Source organism: Suillus paluster, assembly GCF_016628075.1.
Source record: "Suillus paluster strain FC165 chromosome Unknown EDB91scaffold_2, whole genome shotgun sequence".
In the NCBI taxonomy this organism is placed as follows: Eukaryota; Fungi; Basidiomycota; class Agaricomycetes; order Boletales; family Suillaceae; genus Suillus; species Suillus paluster.
In genome coordinates, this window is record NW_024537562.1 from 1524168 (window position 1) to 1542614 (window position 18447).

The 18447-nt window shown below is 47.9% G+C and overlaps 3 protein-coding genes across 3 annotated transcripts; 2 read left to right on the plus strand and 1 right to left on the minus strand.

The window, feature by feature from the left end:
• Positions 1-1338: 1338 nt before the first annotated feature.
• On the plus strand, positions 1339-3244 carry EDB91DRAFT_1042736 (major facilitator superfamily domain-containing protein; the record flags this gene model as incomplete). Its single annotated transcript, XM_041313015.1, has 9 exons — positions 1339-1472; positions 1523-1638; positions 1699-1878; positions 1930-2006; positions 2052-2110; positions 2169-2225; positions 2279-2850; positions 2908-2996; positions 3044-3244. The coding sequence occupies 9 exons, from the start codon at positions 1339-1341 to the stop codon at positions 3242-3244; spliced, it is 1485 nt and encodes a 494-aa protein (XP_041183998.1).
• Positions 3245-4814: 1570 nt separating this feature from the next.
• On the plus strand, positions 4815-7084 carry EDB91DRAFT_1277945 (chaperonin Cpn60/TCP-1 family; the record flags this gene model as incomplete). Its single annotated transcript, XM_041324686.1, has 10 exons — positions 4815-4848; positions 4901-4962; positions 5024-5103; positions 5159-5289; positions 5338-5925; positions 5973-6153; positions 6204-6531; positions 6587-6688; positions 6749-6775; positions 6829-7084. 10 exons carry the CDS (start codon positions 4815-4817, stop codon positions 6925-6927), a joined length of 1632 nt encoding a protein of 543 aa, XP_041183999.1. The 3' UTR covers positions 6928-7084.
• Positions 7085-12865: 5781 nt separating this feature from the next.
• Positions 12866-13935, minus strand: EDB91DRAFT_1042642 (UbiA prenyltransferase family-domain-containing protein; the record flags this gene model as incomplete). The annotated part of the gene is made up of 4 exons (XM_041313013.1): positions 12866-12928; positions 12986-13311; positions 13366-13750; positions 13804-13935. 4 exons carry the CDS (start codon positions 13933-13935, stop codon positions 12866-12868), a joined length of 906 nt encoding a protein of 301 aa, XP_041184000.1.
• Positions 13936-18447: the final 4512 nt, after the last annotated feature.

Consider the following 18447-nt stretch of genomic DNA (forward strand, 5'->3'; position numbering starts at 1 on the left):
GATAACGGCAGCGTTCAGTCGAAGTCGTCCCAGCTCAAGGGACGGTCTGCGTTGACACATTATGCCTTAAGCTATCTTGAATCTGGTGCATCGAAATCTCGATCAGCCCTTGTAGCAAGTATCTCTCGGATCAATGGCGTGATCCTAGCTGACAGATTTTTCACTTGTTTGCCTGCTCATAGACAGATATTCGTCGAATTAATAACGTCTTGCATTACTATGCTTGGCGCCAAGAATATTCGTTGTGAATCGACCCGTTATTGCTGGACCTGTGCCGAAGGGAGATTTCTCCTCGAGGGTCAAGCAAAAGTACTGAGTCATTCAACGGTGAGATGTCACACTCCACTACTAAGCATAAATTGCAAGAATGGTAAACAAGCGACTCAACATTCTCGTTAAGCGACGTTAAGACGTTAATCTACTCGCGAATCAGGTCTACTTCCGTTTGGCCAAGACTGAGAAGCAGTTTGAGAAGCTGGACTGTGAGTTGATGCATTCTTACCGCGTTTATCGCGTTTAAGCGTTGATTTCTTGGCAAAGACCTTGGCAGTTTTTGTCGAGGCCCTACCCCTATCATTTGGCATTCTTGTCCAACCCGTCAGCGCCGGCATCGGAATTGGGCCCTGATTCTTATGTCCATACAGAATGGACACGGTCCGTTGGTAATCAGACGGCTCCTGCACCTGGCAGGCGACAAGTTATCAACGCGATGAGTCGTGACAGTGGCTGATCTGATTGATATTCACAGTGTGCTCAAAGATACACCTAGGACATTGGTGGCGAGCACAAAAGGAAGAACGTCCTAAAGCAGAAGTCCCTCTCGAAAGACCATTGCCTTTAGTGAACTACACGACATCCGCAGATAAGTTGGATCCGAATAGCTATTGGTGAGTCCATGACCTATTGATCAGAACTGCATCAAATGGCCGAGTTGATTGTTTTTAGTCATACTGTAGCATTCATATCCTTGGCGTGGCTCATTGGGGCTTCGCACGATAACCATCCGGTTTCGAACACTTTTACTGAGCCTTCCAAGCACTCCGTTCCGATACGAGAGTACTTCTAGTGACTCAAGTACCAGAAGTGAAGTGACCGTTCGCGGCACACCGTACGAGTATCGTATGGAAAGTTACCGCTTGGCAAGATTCGCCATGTACTTCCTTTTCAGAGGCGTAAAGGTCGTGGTACAGCAGAAATCGAGGGTGCAAATACAAAGAGTTCGCGAAGCTGATTTTCGGCTCAGCAATATCCGATACTCAACGAGCAGTTGCTACCCACATATTTAAACGGTTGTATTTTACCGTTCGTTCCCCTCATACTTTTCCGTGTAGCACCACCATGGTCCAGAACGATCAAGTAAATGATATTTCCATCGCGCTCAAAGAACAAGATGTCGAACCTCCTTACTCCATATTCACGACTTCCGAAAAATGGATTATAGTATCTCTTGCATCCATAGCAGGTTTGTTCAGGTGCGCAGATGGTTGTTTTGATCTGGAAACTCCTGTGAACAAATTGGCAGTCCGTTGACGGCCTACATATACCTGCCTGCCATTCCAATGATCGCGACTGCGTTTAACAAGACTGTCGAACTTACCAACCTCACGGTGACGGTTTATCTGGTGTTTCAAGGCGTATGTCAGTGAAGTCTCACTGCATCTGTTTGTCATTTTCCGAACTCATCGTCATCACTCAAAGCACCCATGTTCTGGGGGACTCTCGCAGATCGTATGGGCAGGCGACCGACGTCGCTCGGATGTTTGTTTGTTCTCAGCCTTGCTTGCATCGGTCTGGCGTTCGTACCGACATCACAATTCTGGCTCTTGATGCTTCTCCGGTGTCTGCAAGCGGTGGGCAGCGCTAGCACTCTCACGATCGGTATGCTCCTGGACATCCATTATTTCTGTGCTTCATCTCATTCGCTACAAGGTGCTGGTATTATCGCAGACATCGCCACCCCTGCGGAACGAGGTGGTTTCTTTGGCATTTTCACCGTGGGTCCGCAGGTGAGCGCAAGATTACATGTGTTGATTTATAACTTAGCTTCGAAGGTTGGGCCCGCGTTGGGACCCGTTATAGGAGGCGCTCTTGCGGATACCCTCGGATGGAGGTGAATCCGTTGCCTTTCAAAGTACGGCGAAGTTATGCTCATGCAGTCCATTATTCAGATCCATTTTTTGGTTCCTCTGTATCGCTAGTTCAGCGTGTTTTATTGTCATGGTCACGTAAGTCGCAATATACGCAAAATCATCATTCTCTGACGTACTTTGGGTGTCAGGTTCCTCCCCGAGACTTTACGGAGCCTCGTCGGAGATGGCAGTGTCCTTCCGCCTATCCAATATCGTCCTCTGTTGCACTTAATGGGGCGTGGCCGTAAAGATTCTGAGGTCGAGTGTCTACCGGGTCGTAAATCTTCCAACCCTTTCCGTTTGTTCGCATGCGTCGATGTCTTGAACCTCCTTATTTTCAACGGCATTCAATACGCGGTGTTCTCCGCCATTCTGGCGACCATATCTTCGCTCTTCGAAAAGAAATACCCTCAGCTGACAGAGACGGACATTGGACTTTGCTATCTGGCTTCTGGAGGCGGGCTTGCGCTGGGCGCTATCTTCAGTGGCAAGCTCATGGATTGGGATTACAGGACGACGAAGAAACAGCTCACTCGCAATTTTACGCCAGAGAAGGGTATTCCAGGTGATGTCATAAGCGAGGAAGATTTTCCAATCGAATCTACGAGGCTGAAGAGATTGCCAATTTGGATAATCATGTTCTGCGCAGCTTGCGCTGGGTATGGTTGGTCTCTTCAGGCACGAACGTCCATTGCGGTACCTCTGATCCTCCAATTCATCAGTCAGTTTTTTCGTGATTGTTGCTCGTTGGCTAGGTACTCACTGATTCGCCACACAGTCGGATTTACGGAAATCGCTATGCTCACTACCATCCAAACGCTTTTAGTCGACCTTGTACCGTTGCAAGGCTCTTCAGTGACTGCGTGTGTGAGTGTATCTGTTTTCTCTTATTCACAGTGTTGTGACAACTGCAGAATAACCTCATTCGGTGTTCCATGGGAGCGTTGTTGGTTTCCGTGATCGACTTGATCCTTCACCAGATTGGCGCCGGGTGGACATTTGTTCTGCTAGCAGGGATTTGTTTTATCTCCGTGCCCCTGATTTGGTTGGCCGTGTATATTGGACCTCATTGCCGTGCTAGCAGACGCGTGCGTCAGACTGCATCCCAAAACTAACCCTCGAATTGACGATAATATGCCCCTCTGGGTACGGGAGATGTGTAATGTTATTTTTGACATGACCCTCGGGAGCCAGTTTGTAGTGTACAGAATTAGAATTACTACCTTCACAGTCTCTTGATGTCTGAGAACACCTCACATAGTCGCCAAGGTCTGTTATACATTCATGCAAAAGTTGCCCCTTTTGACTAAGCAAATGTAAGCTGATGCAGTAGTTGGTTCCGTGAAAGCGATTCGCGTGACAAGTATGGTCAACCTGGTCATGCCATTCATCAGAGATCCCGGCAATAGTACCTACGCTCACCTTTCCGCGCGCTGCTTCCGGAACTTTTGGACAACATCCCGTAAACTTTGTTGTAATTTCACCTTACCGCCTGGTACTAAGATCTGCCCCTACTCACAAATTTACTCTCATTTTTTCTCCCGATCTCTCAGGCCTTCTGTCAGCCTAGACCTGAGGCTCATTCATTTCTCAGGTTTCAAATTCGCCTCCTGCGATGTAACCGAGATAGCCTCGCGTTGCCACTAAAACTTGTGAGTTCTGTCTTGGAAAAATTCTCCAGTCACAATCATCCAGAACTTCTCATTCCCCCCACTCCCCTGCCCTATATTCTATAATCCATTCCCTAGGTCCTGAGGTAGCCACTCGCGATATAAGTAGCCGGGGCACGCCGCACCGTTCCTTTACACTATCAAGTTGGCGGCCGTCCGCGGTGGTGCGCATATCGGAAAACGAAGTCTGCATTGACACACGCGTGGCATTTGCGTGTGCCCACACAGACGGCGATCGAACCTTGGACAATTGCATGGATGGCCAGTTTTTCTTCGGAAATAATCGCGAACTTTGAGACGTTTCTGATGCTTTCGCCCAGTTCCTGGACGATATCCGTATCTCTTGCAGCTGTTAATGTGACGGACCTGCATCTAATTGCGACATGTGTCGGCACGTTGGGATGTGCAGTCCCGGTTATGCTATCCATCCAGGAGAGTTTGAAAGTATTAATCGATTCTCTGTTGATGTGCAATCCCAGCGTCTGGCTGCAGAGTTCCTTTCTAGGTTCCATTCAAGTTCTCGATTCAAACGAATATTAATACAGATCTTCCTGTCGCGACAGCGCACGCTGATGCTCGTTCTCTAGACAAAGCCCCTTGGTTCTGGGAGGGCGATCTCTTTGCCGCACCTTTCTACACCCAGTTCCTTGCGTTACAGATAAAGGCGATGGAAATGGAATTACTTAGTCCAGGTCAACGTACCGATGTACCAAGCTGATCTGTGAGTTCGGCATCCCTGTAACAGTCATTATAAGGCATCTTTTTAAGTTTCCATTCATGTTTCTGCTGGTGGAAGGTAGCACTTGACGAGTATAGAAAGTCCCCCGTAACGTTTACTGCTAAGGCGGGTTATCATGTAAGAGTGCGTGCAAGACACCGTGATAAGCTTAAATGATGTTAAGCGTGACATAGATGTCACATGTGGAGTTCCTCAGGGTGACAAGATTTTGGGCTCGCTTCTTGGCTCGTCGCTCATTAATCATTGTCCAGCGCGATCCGCAATCACTATTCAACCATGCAAGCGGGACAGACTCCAGTGTTTGTCATGAGTATGTACTGTCTACAATTTTTAAATACATCACTGAACGCGATGTTTCGCAGACACTGCGCCAGAGAGGCAGTCAGGAAGGAAAGCCCAGATCTCCAACATCACTGCCGCAAAGGCAAGTATAGTCATCAACATATGCTTCATTCTCGTCTCATTCATAGTTGCTTCTGAAATAGACTATCGCTGATGTCATCCGAACATGTCTTGGTCCGAAAGCAATGCTCAAGATGATTCTCGATCCAATGGGTGGCATATTGTGCGTCTCTTACACATTTCCTGTCATCCATGTGTCTGAGTAGTGTACAACATAGGCTAACAAACGATGGAAACGCGATTCTCCGTGAAATCGACGTTGCACATCCTGCAGCAAAGAACATGATCGAACTCAGTCGTACTCAAGATGAAGAATGCGGCGATGGTACAACGAGCGTTATCATCCTCGGTGTGTTCCTAAACCTCGAAATTATCTCATTATCTCATTGTCATATAGCGGGAGAAATCCTCGCCCAGTCCCTCTCTCAGCTCGAACGCGACATCCACCCTGTCGTTATCATTTCTGCCTACAACAAAGCCCTCAAAGAAGCTCTAGTGATCATAAATCGTATCTCCATCCCGATTGACACGTCGTCTGATGAAGAAATGCTCTCTCTTATTAAAACTTCCATCGGCACCAAATTTGTGGCACGCTGGAGCGATTTAATGTGTCATCTAGCTCTTCAAGCCGTGCGCACCGTTGCCTCCGATGAAGCCGGACACAAGAGTGTTGACATCAAACGTTACGCACGTGTCGAAAAGATTCCAGGTGGCTCCATTGAGGAGTCGAAAGTCCTCGATGGTGTCCTTCTCAACAAAGACATCACACACCCGAACATGCGCCGACGAATCAAGAACCCGCGTATTATCCTGCTCGACTGTCCCCTTGAGTACAAGAAGGGTGAGAGTCAGACCAATATGGAGTTCTCCAAGGAGAGCGACTGGCAACGCGCGCAGGAGATCGAGGAAGAGCAAGTCATCGCGCAGTGTAAACGTTTACTTGAATTCAAGCCCGATCTTATTATTACCGAGAAGGGCATATCCGGTAAGGATTGAAATTTAAATTGTTAAAGTTGCTAAAAAAAACTTCAGATACCGCACAGTATGTATTTGAGAGAGCGAATATCTCTGCCATTCGACGTGTCCGAAAATCAGACAACAACCGTATTGCCCTTGCTGTTGGTGCAACCATAGTCAACCGTGTGGAAGACCTCCGTGACTCTGATGTCGGCACGGGATGTGGGCTATTCAACGTCGAGAAGATGGGGGATGAGTTCGTTAATTCATTACTGCCTTGCCTCTCCATTTACGCGATCCACTCAGATACTTCACATTCCTTACCGAGTGCAAAAACCCCAAAGCGTGCACCATTCTCCTCCGTGGCCCCTCGAAGGACATCCTCAATGAAATCGATCGTAATCTTGCAGATGCTCTTAGCGTTGCGCGCAATGCATACTTTAACCCCCTTCTCGCGCCGGGAGGGGGTGCGACCGAGATGGCTATCAGTGTTGGGTTGCACGCTAAAGCACGCAGCGTGACTGGGGTTGAGGGATGGCCATTCAGAGCTGTTGCCGACGCTATGGAGGTGGTCCCACGGACTCTAGTACAAAATAGTGGCGGGAACGCCATCAGGGTACTAACAGAACTCAGGGTGGGTGATCATGTTTCTGAAGCCAAAAGAGTACTTAATCAATAACTTCCGACAGGCCAAGCACGCGAACGGAGAGCATTCATGGGGTGTGAATGGAGAGACTGGAAAGATAGTCGATATGAAGGAATACGGCTTGTACGAGAGTGCAAGCGTAAAGGTACGTCCATGTTCTTGCGTTCTGACGAGTCCCCTTACTATCCATCTGTTACACCTTCAGATCCAAATCCTGAAAACTGCTATTGAGGTATATCTATACGAGTTCATTACACCTGTATCGTCTGCTTACAATACACACAGGCCGCCCGTATGTTACTGCGTGTCGACGACGTCGTACAGGCTACACGAAAAGAGCGCGAGCAGCAAGGCCCGCCACCAGAGGAGATGCAGGGCGATTAAAATGGATGCATAGATGATACAGGAAGCCGCATTTTACACACACTGACTTCAAGTACTTTTCAGAATATACTAATTTGCACGCTTTTAGAGCGTACCGCCTGTCGTGCCGTTTGCCAGTGGGGCAGATCTTTTGATCAAGGCACGCTGCGCAGCACAGAGAGATCCGCCTTGAACACGCCATTTCTTTGTAGTGACGTTGCTCGCCTGAGTTATAGTCGATCGGTCGTGTCCGTGTCCTAAGGCGGAAGTGCCTCCCGAAAGACTATTGCCTTTGGCGAACTGCTTACACCTCGGTAAACAACGTCCGCAGAAAGATGGATCCGAATAGCAAGTGGTGAGTATAGACGAAAATGAAAACTGCATCAAACGGCCGAGTTGAACGTTTTTAGTTATACTTTGGCATTCATATCCTTGGCGTCGGGCTTCGCACGACTGGTCTCAAACACCTCGATTGCTGAGCCTTCCAGCACTCCGACAGCATCTAGTGAAGTAAGTGCCAGAAGCGAAGTGACCATTTGTGGCACACCGCACGAATATCCCATGGACAGTCATTAATTACTTGGGCATGCACTTCCTCAGTGTTGAGCTTACCAACCTCACGGTGACAGTGTACTTCATTGAAACCTTACTGCATCTGTTTGCCATCTTCCGGGCTCGTCATTATCACTCATAGTACCCATGTCCGGGGACTCTCGCAGATCACATAGGCAGGCGACGCGACCGACGTCGCTCGGACGTTTGTTTGTTCTCAGCCTTGCTTGCATCGGTTTGGCGTTCGTACCTCGGACATCACAGTTCTGGTTCTTGGTCCTTCTCTGATGTCTACAAACGGTAGGCAGCGCTAGCACACTCACGATCGATGTGTTAAGTACTGGATGTCCTTCGTTTCTGTGCTTTACATGAGATACAGGTACTGGTATTATCGCAGACATCGCTAACCCTGCCGAGGAGCGAGGTGGTGTCTTTGGCATTTTCCTAGTCTCCCTTAGGCAGACCAATAGAAGCAAGACAGTCGTTCCTTCCGCAAAGGCATTGTCCTTTTGGGTCCACAGGTGAGTGCAAGGTTATATTTGTTGAATAATAACTGAGCTTCGAAGGTTGGGCCCGCGTTAGGACCCGTTGTGAGAGGCGCTCTTGCGGAGACGCTCGGATGGAGGTGAATCCGCTGCCTTTCACCAGCGTCGTGCTATCTGAGAACCCCTCGCATAGTCGCCGAGGTGTGTTATACGTTCAACATGCATGGTCTGTTCATGCGAAAAAGCGATTCAAAGTCACCTCCTTCTACTCAATGTAAGGACGGAGCGGTTGGCACTGTGAAAGCAATTCGCGTGAAATTAAGGTAACGCAACCTAGTCACATCTGATGCATACTACCACTCATTGGAGATCCCACGCCGACGGTACTAGTACGTACACCCAGGTCCTGTAGCCACTCACGATGTAGCCAGGGCATATCTTTACTAATCTATCTTGGCGGCCATCCGCACTGCGCAGTGGTGCGCATATCGGAAACCGAAGTCTACATTGACACGTGCGCAGCATTTGCGCGTGTGGCCGAACCTTGGGCGAATTGTATGGACGAGTACCAGACCTTCTTCGGGAGTAGTCAGGAGTGGGCGGGAACTTCTAGATGGAATACAACCAATTACAACCAAACACATGCTGAAATCTATGCACCGCGACCTCCCCACAGAGGCATGTGACAATCGGGCAGCATACCGTGTTGGTCGAAATAGAATCCACCTCAGTAGTATCTTCACGGTTCGGAACTGACAATTTTCCATCTCCATTTGGTTATCATCATTTTCTGTCCCCGGGTTGGCTGAACCTTGGCTGGACCCTACAATTCAGCGGGCAGAAGTTTTGGCCAAAAACCTCACACACTCTTTGGTTACTATCACCCACTTTCTCGTTCGCTCGACCCTACCTCGGACCTCACTCATTCACTCTCGGCCACTGAGCCACGAACGTACTATAGAATCCCTCACAGCCTCAAAGTTCAGCTTCTATCTACCTTATGAAGCAGGTGTTCCATATTCCCAGGGAGGAGGTTGGTCCTGGCACACCTTGGGCACACCGACGGAATGTACGTACACTGAAGACACAGAGAAGATCAGCTTTACTGAACCTGGCAAAGAACAAGTTTTAACCTGGTAAGTCCGCCTTGTAAAATCAGCTATATCAGGGGGTATTAACACCGCATGGCGTTGTGCATTAATTTCCGAGTCCCACATATCCAGCCTAACCTTCCTCTCATGAACTCGTTTACGGACGAATGCTACAGGCTGTTTCTCTAGACATCCATTCCTGTTTTTTTTTTACCTTGCACGCGCTTCCCAAAATCCAGCATTTTTTTCAATTCCTGTTACCGTTGCGCGATCAAGTCGGTTCGAATCTGTTCGTCATCGGCCGACTAGTCCTGCACAAAGGCTCATCCAAGAAATTATCTAATTCCAGACGGTGATAGCACAAAGCACTTGCGGATGACTTCTTGTAGAAGGCTTGTCCTTTGTGAACACGACGGATTGTTTGTTAGGGGAGATAGATGGCTTCGGTACCGGAAGTACGCCTTGTTGCCGTCCAGCTGAGTGGAACACTGTAATGGAATACACAACAGTCGTCGTCGGTACAAGTCAGTGCAGCTTATCTATGGCTGATATTCTTGCGGTCTGCCGAGTCGCCTGACTATCTATCTGTCAGATCCACATCCTGAAAACTGTTGTTGAGGTATATTTATTCGAGAGAGAGAGAGAGAATTTCTATATTTATATACCGCAACAAACAAGGTAAACTGTTAAGACGCGGTGCCCTGTTAGGGCTGTACTGGGGGATGTTGTAACAGGGTAAGGGGTGTAAGTATAGTACGAATAGCCAAGCGGTCCGCGTTTGAGAAGTTTCGGTGCGCGTATAAGTTCGTCCGGTGTCCAGGCTGAGTATAATATGGTACAGTTTCTCTCCTTCCTCCTCCTTCTGTGCTCTTCTCGTCTCCTCCCTCCTTCGTCACCTCCTTTCCCGCCCTCACTCAGGCTTCTATCCCTCTCCTTTCTTCCCAGTCCCCTTCTCGTTCCAGTGCGGCCTTCTTGAATGCGCTGGATTCTTCGATAAATTTCGCTAATGCCTTTATGCCCTTTTCCGTACCCAAGATTTCGTTGAGTATGATGTTGTAGGATACCTCTCTTAAATGGATGCGCTGTCGCGTAAATTGCGGGCAGTCACGTAGGATGTGTTCTCGTGTTTGACGTGGTTCTCCAGGGTATATTTATTCGAGTTCATTACGCATGTCATGCATGTCATGTGCCATCTGCTTACAATACCCACAGGCCGCCCATATGTTACTGCGTGTCGATGACGTCGTAAAGGCTACACGAAAAGACCGCGAGCGGCAATGCCCGCCACCAAAAGAGATGCAATGGATGCATATAAATGATACGGGAAGCCGCATTTTACACGTACTGACTTCAATTACTTTTCAAAACATATTATAATAATTTGCACACCTTCCAAGCGTATTGCATGCCATACCGTTTGCCAGCAAGGCGGATATCTTGATCAAGACCACCCTGCGCAGCACGGAAAGATCCAGCTCTGACGCCGCACACGCCATACATAGTTTCAAGGTTCTTTGTATGTAGTTGTTCGCCTGAGAACCATCATGAGCAGACTATTTAGAGTTAGTTCGATCGGCAACTGAATATTTTATCCTCTCTATCTCCACACTCCGAACGCTAAATACAAAGGCTAGAGCCAGCGTCCAGATCAACTACTTCCTCCGATCTCGGAGCTATAGAGCGCTCTGTCATTATCCAAAGGCCAATCCAGAATCTGCAAGCCGTACTTCTCCTGGTGAAAGGTCATCCTCTCATTCCGTATCATTAGGACATCGCGAGTTCCCTTTCATCACCATCGAGCCCCTCTGTTCCTGAGAGAAACTCGCTTGGCAACCTTAAGATTCCAGCTAGAACGAGTCTAGCTCACATTGACCTGAAGCGCAACCTCGGAATGTTACTTGATGTCGACTGACAAAGCGACATCCTTCACGTCAATCACTCGTGCTGGATCGAATCAGGGGAAATGCGCTCTCTGTGACGAAGCCGACATGGTGGAACACATTATACTGGAATATGATAAGTTGGCAGCTATCGAAACTAACAAGCCAACTGTTGCACAATATTTATCAACTACTTTCATACCCGGTGATTCCACTCACATTCTGTTATATTTGCGCTGGACCTGGCTGGACAAACAAGGTTTCGCCGATCTATAACGATAGATCGGGCGTTGGAAACTCCTAGAATGGCAAGCGACTTTCTACTCATTCGCTGATCGCTGCGAGACTCAGACACATCTCTCAGCTTGCGATGTGTATGGGAAGGTCTGGCTTTGCCAGGATGGCGCTGAGTCTGGACAGGAAGCGGGGATCCCAAAACATGAGATTTGGGAAATGAAGAGATCAAGATCGGGATCAATAAGTAGTACAGGCCTTTGGAGCGCGTAATGATCAGAAATATTCCCAGACGGCGGGTCTCAAGGAGGGGACACAAATCCAAACCACAACCCAAACTAGGTAACGATAGAATGGGAGGTAAAATTGGAGAGCGATGTAGCGGGCCCAGCGCACAAAAGGGGATGAGCGTTCGAAGCGCAAACCTTTTAAGAGAGCGCACGAACTGCGCACGAGCGCTTACCTGTTTTACCTTCGCGATCCACTCCCGATGCGTAACGACAAATACCGTAATCACTGTAAAAGCCCTAGTTTGGACCCGTTGAAAAACTATCGTTGAACGATTACTGTCTGGTATAGTCTCGGACTTCTAGTCCTCTCCACCAATGAGAGCGCTCGCTTAAGCTAGGGAAAGCTTCAAATTGTCAATGTAAAGAGTGACTCTGTCAAGTCAGGGACTGACGCGCACTTCCCCCAGGGAACATTTAATCCCCGCACAATGAAACCAGTCATTCATCCGAGGAGACAGTACCGGAGAGTACCGGTGGCACCAGGCAGTTAGGGACGGGTGGAAAGGGCCTGATTTCCGTAGAACCCTTCTTCCCTTGATGCCGTCCCAGCCTCCAAAAGAAAACTCGTTGATGCGTTAACCTCGCAATCTGCTGATCAAACCTAAGTCATGCCTACCTCTTCTTTTCAACTGGCTCGTCATATTCTTGCACATGAGGCTGAGGATGCTCTTCAAGGTAGGACACATGCTAATAATTAGCGAGACTTCAACCAAGCTTCGGCGGTTATATGACCTTCGTCATTATATTGTTCACCCTCGGGTAGTCTCGACTTCATATACTTATACTATCCCATCCGGTGCAATTAGCACCCCAGCAAGTCGGTAGTTACGCTTTTTCGCAGGGTTTTGTGTGATGAAATGTGACTGGCGGTGACCAGTTGTAACGAAAGTACCGCCAAAATGTGTGACCTGCAGGTCATCGACTGCTACCCATCGCATCATGATGTGACATCTCTACCGAAAATACACGCCATTCTTCCTCGGTAGAACCAGTTGCATGGAGGTCAATTCCTGAGCCCCATCTTTCCGTGTTTATTTTCCATGTGCTCATGGCAACATATCAGCTGTCATGCTTTCCATTGTCCGAGTCGTCATCACTGCCTAGAAATTAAAACGGTGAGCTTTGTGAGTGACTGTGAAGGTGCCATCTAGACAACGCGGATTATCATGCTGACCTGCGTTATCGATAGTACATTCGAACTCCTTCGCCGAGCGCCTCTATTATAGTATATGTGTACCATATAATAAGTATGTCGACCAATAGACTTTTTGCTACTTATCTATATCTATATCGTACAATCGGATGAGTGCAGGGCTACCGATTAGAACAATAGCGGCAAGAAAGACAAGTCGTGGATTTCTACGTTTTGATGATCCTCTAAAAATGTCACAAGATCGTCCCAGTCCATGGTCATGATGTAATGTGGACTACCACGCAAACACACGAAAACGCGCATTAGCTGGCAAGAGATGGGCGCCAATGAGCCATATCTACAGGGAATGACGTCGTTAGGTCATAGACAGGTAATATGAATCGGAAATACGAACATTATACAGCCAGTAGTTTATGTGGTCGCCATTCTCGTCACGGACGAGAAAGCAGCGAAGTCCGACCGCAAAGCCCATAAAAGTGAAGAGAGCGCTGCAGAGAGGCCCAAGACTCCAGAAGGAGGCAAGTGCAAAAGAAATGGACGGAAGAACACAGAGGATATAAATGCGAGATCCTTCGGGCGCTACAATTGGCAGAGTTCGCCTTCCTAACATCCGGTCACCATTGACATCCGCGAAATCCTGCACATGAATTGTCGTGAGTATGACAAGTGCGCTGCACCAAAGTGCTGTTCTGCTCGTGCTGTCGAGCGAAGGTTCCTCTGCTAGATGATCAATCTGGTCAGCGAAGCATTACTCTCAGAAGCGGAACTGCCTACACAGAATCAACGTAGAACCGAGTTCAAAAGACACATAAGCTCCTACGTTTAACAAATTCTTGCCAATAGGATGGCCGCTGAGACCGAAATCGTCGTGTATGACCACAAGCACAGTGAAAACCGCACTAGTTATGACCACATTCAAGCCAAAAAGGGATGAAAACCCCAAGCAGAAAACCATCAGTCCCCAGCGCAAGGTACGAGAATCCTTGACGCTAATGCGCCCAGATGGCACAGGGCGCCATGGTTTATTGAGGAGATCTTCAGGCGCAGAGTATGATTGGTTAGAGACGTTGCCTTGGAAGAGATGTGACCAGAGCCAGCACAGAGAGTAAGATAGGGCTAGCGGATTATGACGAGGAGATACAACGTTTGTGAATATCATCTACCACGGAAGATTCAGCGCTGTGCACTAATATTTATCGTCAGAATGAATACCACTGGGAGGATTATTGTCTTGAAGTCGGATCTCGTGAAAAGCCAAGCAGTCTTGACGTGGTGCAGCCCACTGCGCAAAGTGGTCGCTGCGAGGCGTAACATTAGTCTTTCGGAATTTGTCTCGCAGCCCATTCCGTTTAATAGGAGGCACAATACCAAGGACTTACCGGTGGCACTAAACCTAAACCAAAGGTTATTACTCCGATGAACGGGAAAAAAAAAACACAAGGAAGGGTCATAACTCTGGGCAAAATATAGGATGTTGGAAAAGTCGATCATCTCCTACTTGTGCGCCACCCGGCAATACGCTTCATAGGACGGTAACACTACCCCAGGGTGGTCTGTCGAGAGCTGGCTTCCCAGAGCTTCCCATGTCGGCACCACCCAGATTTGGTTCCGATCTAGATGATCTCTCGCTGTATGATATTATCAATTCTTATATCGAGGTGTCACACCCGCCAGCACGCACGATGCTGTTGGACCAGTAACCACCCTTCTAATCTTCGGCCATTTTAATCCTCTAAATTTGCACTGGCGGATGTTGTTGTTGTCAATGATAGCGATCACGCCAAGTTTTTTTGTCAGTTTCACAGATGTACTCCTTGTACATAGCTCCTTGTATAGAAAACGAGAACGGATGCAGGACTGCGGTCATGTTGGTGGGCCCGTTGCAATACCGAATGAATCCAGGGGAGCGCAGCTCCTGTAAAAGTTACAAGATGGAAGGCAAGGCAGCCGAGAACCGCGGTGTTGATTTAAAGGGCGACACGATGTGAGACAACGGTTCAACGTGGACGGAAGATCGAAAGTATTCCCGCTACCTTGGTAGCGTTGGCGGGTTATCAGCGAGGTCACCAAGGGTCACCAGGTACCTCCAGGTACTCGTGGTGTATGGTTTAAATGCTATTTTTGATTTATAAGGAAGGCCAAGCGCTTACCTGCGCTTACATAAGTTAACCATTTCAAATTTCAAAGAGGTCACCCATTTTTTTTGTAGTAGAATAGTGAGCCTTCGCTCAACCCCGTTCTTGTCGCTCTCGCGAAGGCGGGTCCAGGTTGATTTGCCATATTTCTCTGTACAAATCGAGTTGTCCGTTGATAATACCATGGCTCAGGTGGGATGAACCTCATAGTTTGTCTCGAGACTGTCGGCACTGTCTCCTTCGAAAGTGCTGGATCTACTACTGCTCCTTGTCACGGGATGAATGTCGGCTGACGGAGGAACGAGGCCGAATATGCTCACCAGCCGTGTGTCAGTTATGATATATGATAGACGGTTCCCGATCCCTCAAGGCATTGGACGCGTTGACTTTCGTAAAACTAGTAAGTGTGCCGCATGTGCTCACATCACTAAGTGTAGCTACAGCGTCCAGCTGAGCAACGTAAGGCTACCAACCATAACCATTACACTCACTGCAGTCGACCGTCCCCGAAGGTAGTAGGGCCATATTAGCCGGTGAAGAAGGTTGCTAGGGGAGATGGATGGCAGCGGTTTCGAGCCGACCATCGATCAAGGGGACACCGCTACCCCGACCACTCGCCCTCCCAGTGCTGTGCAGGAATCATTAATACTACTAAACCCATATATACTACCCATATATTAGTGTTGAAGTAAATGATCTGCGTGTGACCAATCATTATTGCAATTTACAAATATAATGAAACTCACCTAAAAAGAAAAAAGTTTCAAACGAGTGTGGCTGAGTAGTACTCTAAGTAGTACCCGACGCGCGTTACACAACAACATTCAACTGAGTATATGCGCGACTATGAGTCAACTCGGGTCCGACGATGATACTCGCGACGACGCTAGAGTCCATGGCAATGGTTTCAATGAAAATGGTATGTTTTTATCGCAGTACTGAACAGTGAACACCAGGGACCTTATGTTGTCATTATAGAACCTTTGGAGAGCGCATATAACAATGGCAAGGGTATCGCAGTTTCCGTGACATTTACCCCACTTCTACCACCTCCAGCAACTGGAGAAAAACGCCGCAAGAATGCTAAATCACCACCCATAAACTGTGCCTTCTTCATCCACGAAGATTCAACCCTCCGCGACCTTCTCGATACAACATTTGAACACTATGACGTCTCCGAGAAAATGATGTACGGTATTGGGAATCGATCAGGTCTTCTCTCGGCTACCAACTTCACGATCACGTACACAATCCTTCGCACAAACTATAAGAATATTGTTCTCGCAAACCTCAGTGATTTCGACACAATCATGGAGGAAGTCAAAGAACACCGGTCACCAGCCTTCAAATTGACTATCATCGAGACCAAGGTATGTATTTTGGGTGTTTGTATGTGATTTGCAGTAAGCTAAATACATGGTAGTATGATGATGGCGAAGAAGCTGAAGAAGATGAAGAAGCTGAAGCTGAACCTGTGGGTAAGAGGGTGAGATATATGTGTTTCGATTGTCTTCTTGTCACTCATGTTGCGAAGGCTGCAACAGGTCCAACTGACGAGGAGATAGAGCAAAACGAGGCAATTGCAAATCTGACTCGTCAGTATACCTGCAAAGACCGAGCATGTGGTTTCCGTATCTGCTGGCCAGCTCCACCAGATGCCAAACACGTCAACCTGACACCATTACATCTCAACACGTGGGCTGCTGCGATGGTCTGCGTGATGTTCTGAAGTATGTAATCTGCATGTGTCACTAACAGGGTTATTACACAATAGGTTGGTCCGAACAAGCAGCCAGGTGTCGACTTAGACAATCCGCCAAACATGAAGATTTTTGATGTTACATACGCAGACCTGACTGATATTGCTACTCTCTCACGTCGACGTCTCAATACAGTTACCCAAACCCAATCCTCCGCACCAAGTATTGTCATCAACAATGACTTCAAGGATATTGTGGGCCTCCTGCATGGCGAACGTGGACCCGATCACGCTGCCAACATCCCACAGCCTGCTGCTCTTCGTCCGAAGTTGAGTTTGATTGATTTTTGTGAACACTTCAACCTATCGCTATGGCTACATGAGAAGTTGGACAACATTGATGTGACGGGCCCACACTGTCTTCGGTTCCTTCAGAATGCTGACTTGCTTGGTGCTGGACTGTCTCTTGGTGAGCTTGCAGATATTCGCGATGCCGAGGAACGGTGGATGCTTGATGCTTAGTTTGTATGGCTCTGAGCTTTCAAAGTGTATTTTTCGGCTGCAGTATTCACAGACACTTGTTCATAATATTATGCTACTGTATTGTAACAATGCTATGGTCAAGCAAGATAACCCGAGTGACGAAAGAAGCCCCAAGTCATCTTGGGTGTTATGACAGAACATGCAGTGTACAGCTCATAGTAAGGAGCCTTAGGCCCATAGAACCCTAACCCTTGGCGACGGAGATGTGACTTGATTGCGGAGAATGCTTGCTCAATAGGATTGAGATTCGGGGAATATGGTGGTAAGTATTCAATGCGGCACCCTGACAACATAGTGAGACAACTCCGTATCACAAGCTTTATTATACTGACCATAAGCATGAACAAGCTCTTCGATTTCCTCCGCATGGTGAATACAAGCATTGTCCATAACCAACACACTCCGTGGCCCTGGAAATGGAGTCATGATAGGAAGCTAATAATAACAGGTTACCAATACATCACAACGACACTGACAGTTTGAAAACGAACCACATCATTTTGCAAAAAATCGATGAAAGTCTTGCGATTGAATGATCCTTCGACAACTTTTGCAGCAATGATGCCCTCATCGAGAGCCAATCCTGCTACCATTGAAAACCGACGTTTCCAAACAAATGGTTGATACTGCTCAGCATGTGCACCTCGCGGAGCACGTCCCCAGTGATGCGAGTATGTACGGTCATCTTTTGAAACTTCATCCAAACAGAGTAATGAAGCTGGCGAGTATTGCAAGACACGACGAACGAAGTCTGCGCGACATAGAGAGTCACGTTCAGCTGCAATCTTCTCAATGTGCTTGAGATTGATGCCAGCACGCTCAAAAGATCGGTGAATGGTGGATAGTGATGTCTGTAGAAACCGGCCATCCTGAAGTCTCAGCTGGTATTCATTGAGGAATAGGGTGGGGTTATGGCGAGCAAGCCAAATGAGGAACTGGATATCATGCTGGGTGAAAGTACGAGGCCTGCCCCTGCCAATTGCCTGAATTTTGGCTACACTGCCAGTGGCTCGTTTACGACGTTGTGTGCGGTAGATGGTTGACTTTGAGATCTGTGTGATGGAGAGGATTTCTTTGGTTGCATATCCTTTGTTCGCCATTCGCAATGCAGCATCTTTGAGGTCGTCACTGATCCGTCTATTGCCCATCGTGGAGAAGAGTAATGTGTGACTCACGAGATGCTGGCTGAGGCTGTACGCTGCTGTATGCCACACGCAACAGGTGACCAATTCTGAAAATATATATTTTTACACATTCGAAGAGTGTCATTGTTTATGAAAATCGCAATAATCACCGGGGCCTTTCACAACTCGGCAGCGACGCCGCATCAGCACTCCTCAGCGCTCAACACTCAACACTCATGCACTCATTACCCACCGACAGAGTAGATTGCTGGTTTCTTGACCGAGTTGACGAACTTCGAAGTCACTCAAACGCGTCTAGCACGTGACAATTTACAAATTGGTCTTCTAGTAGAAC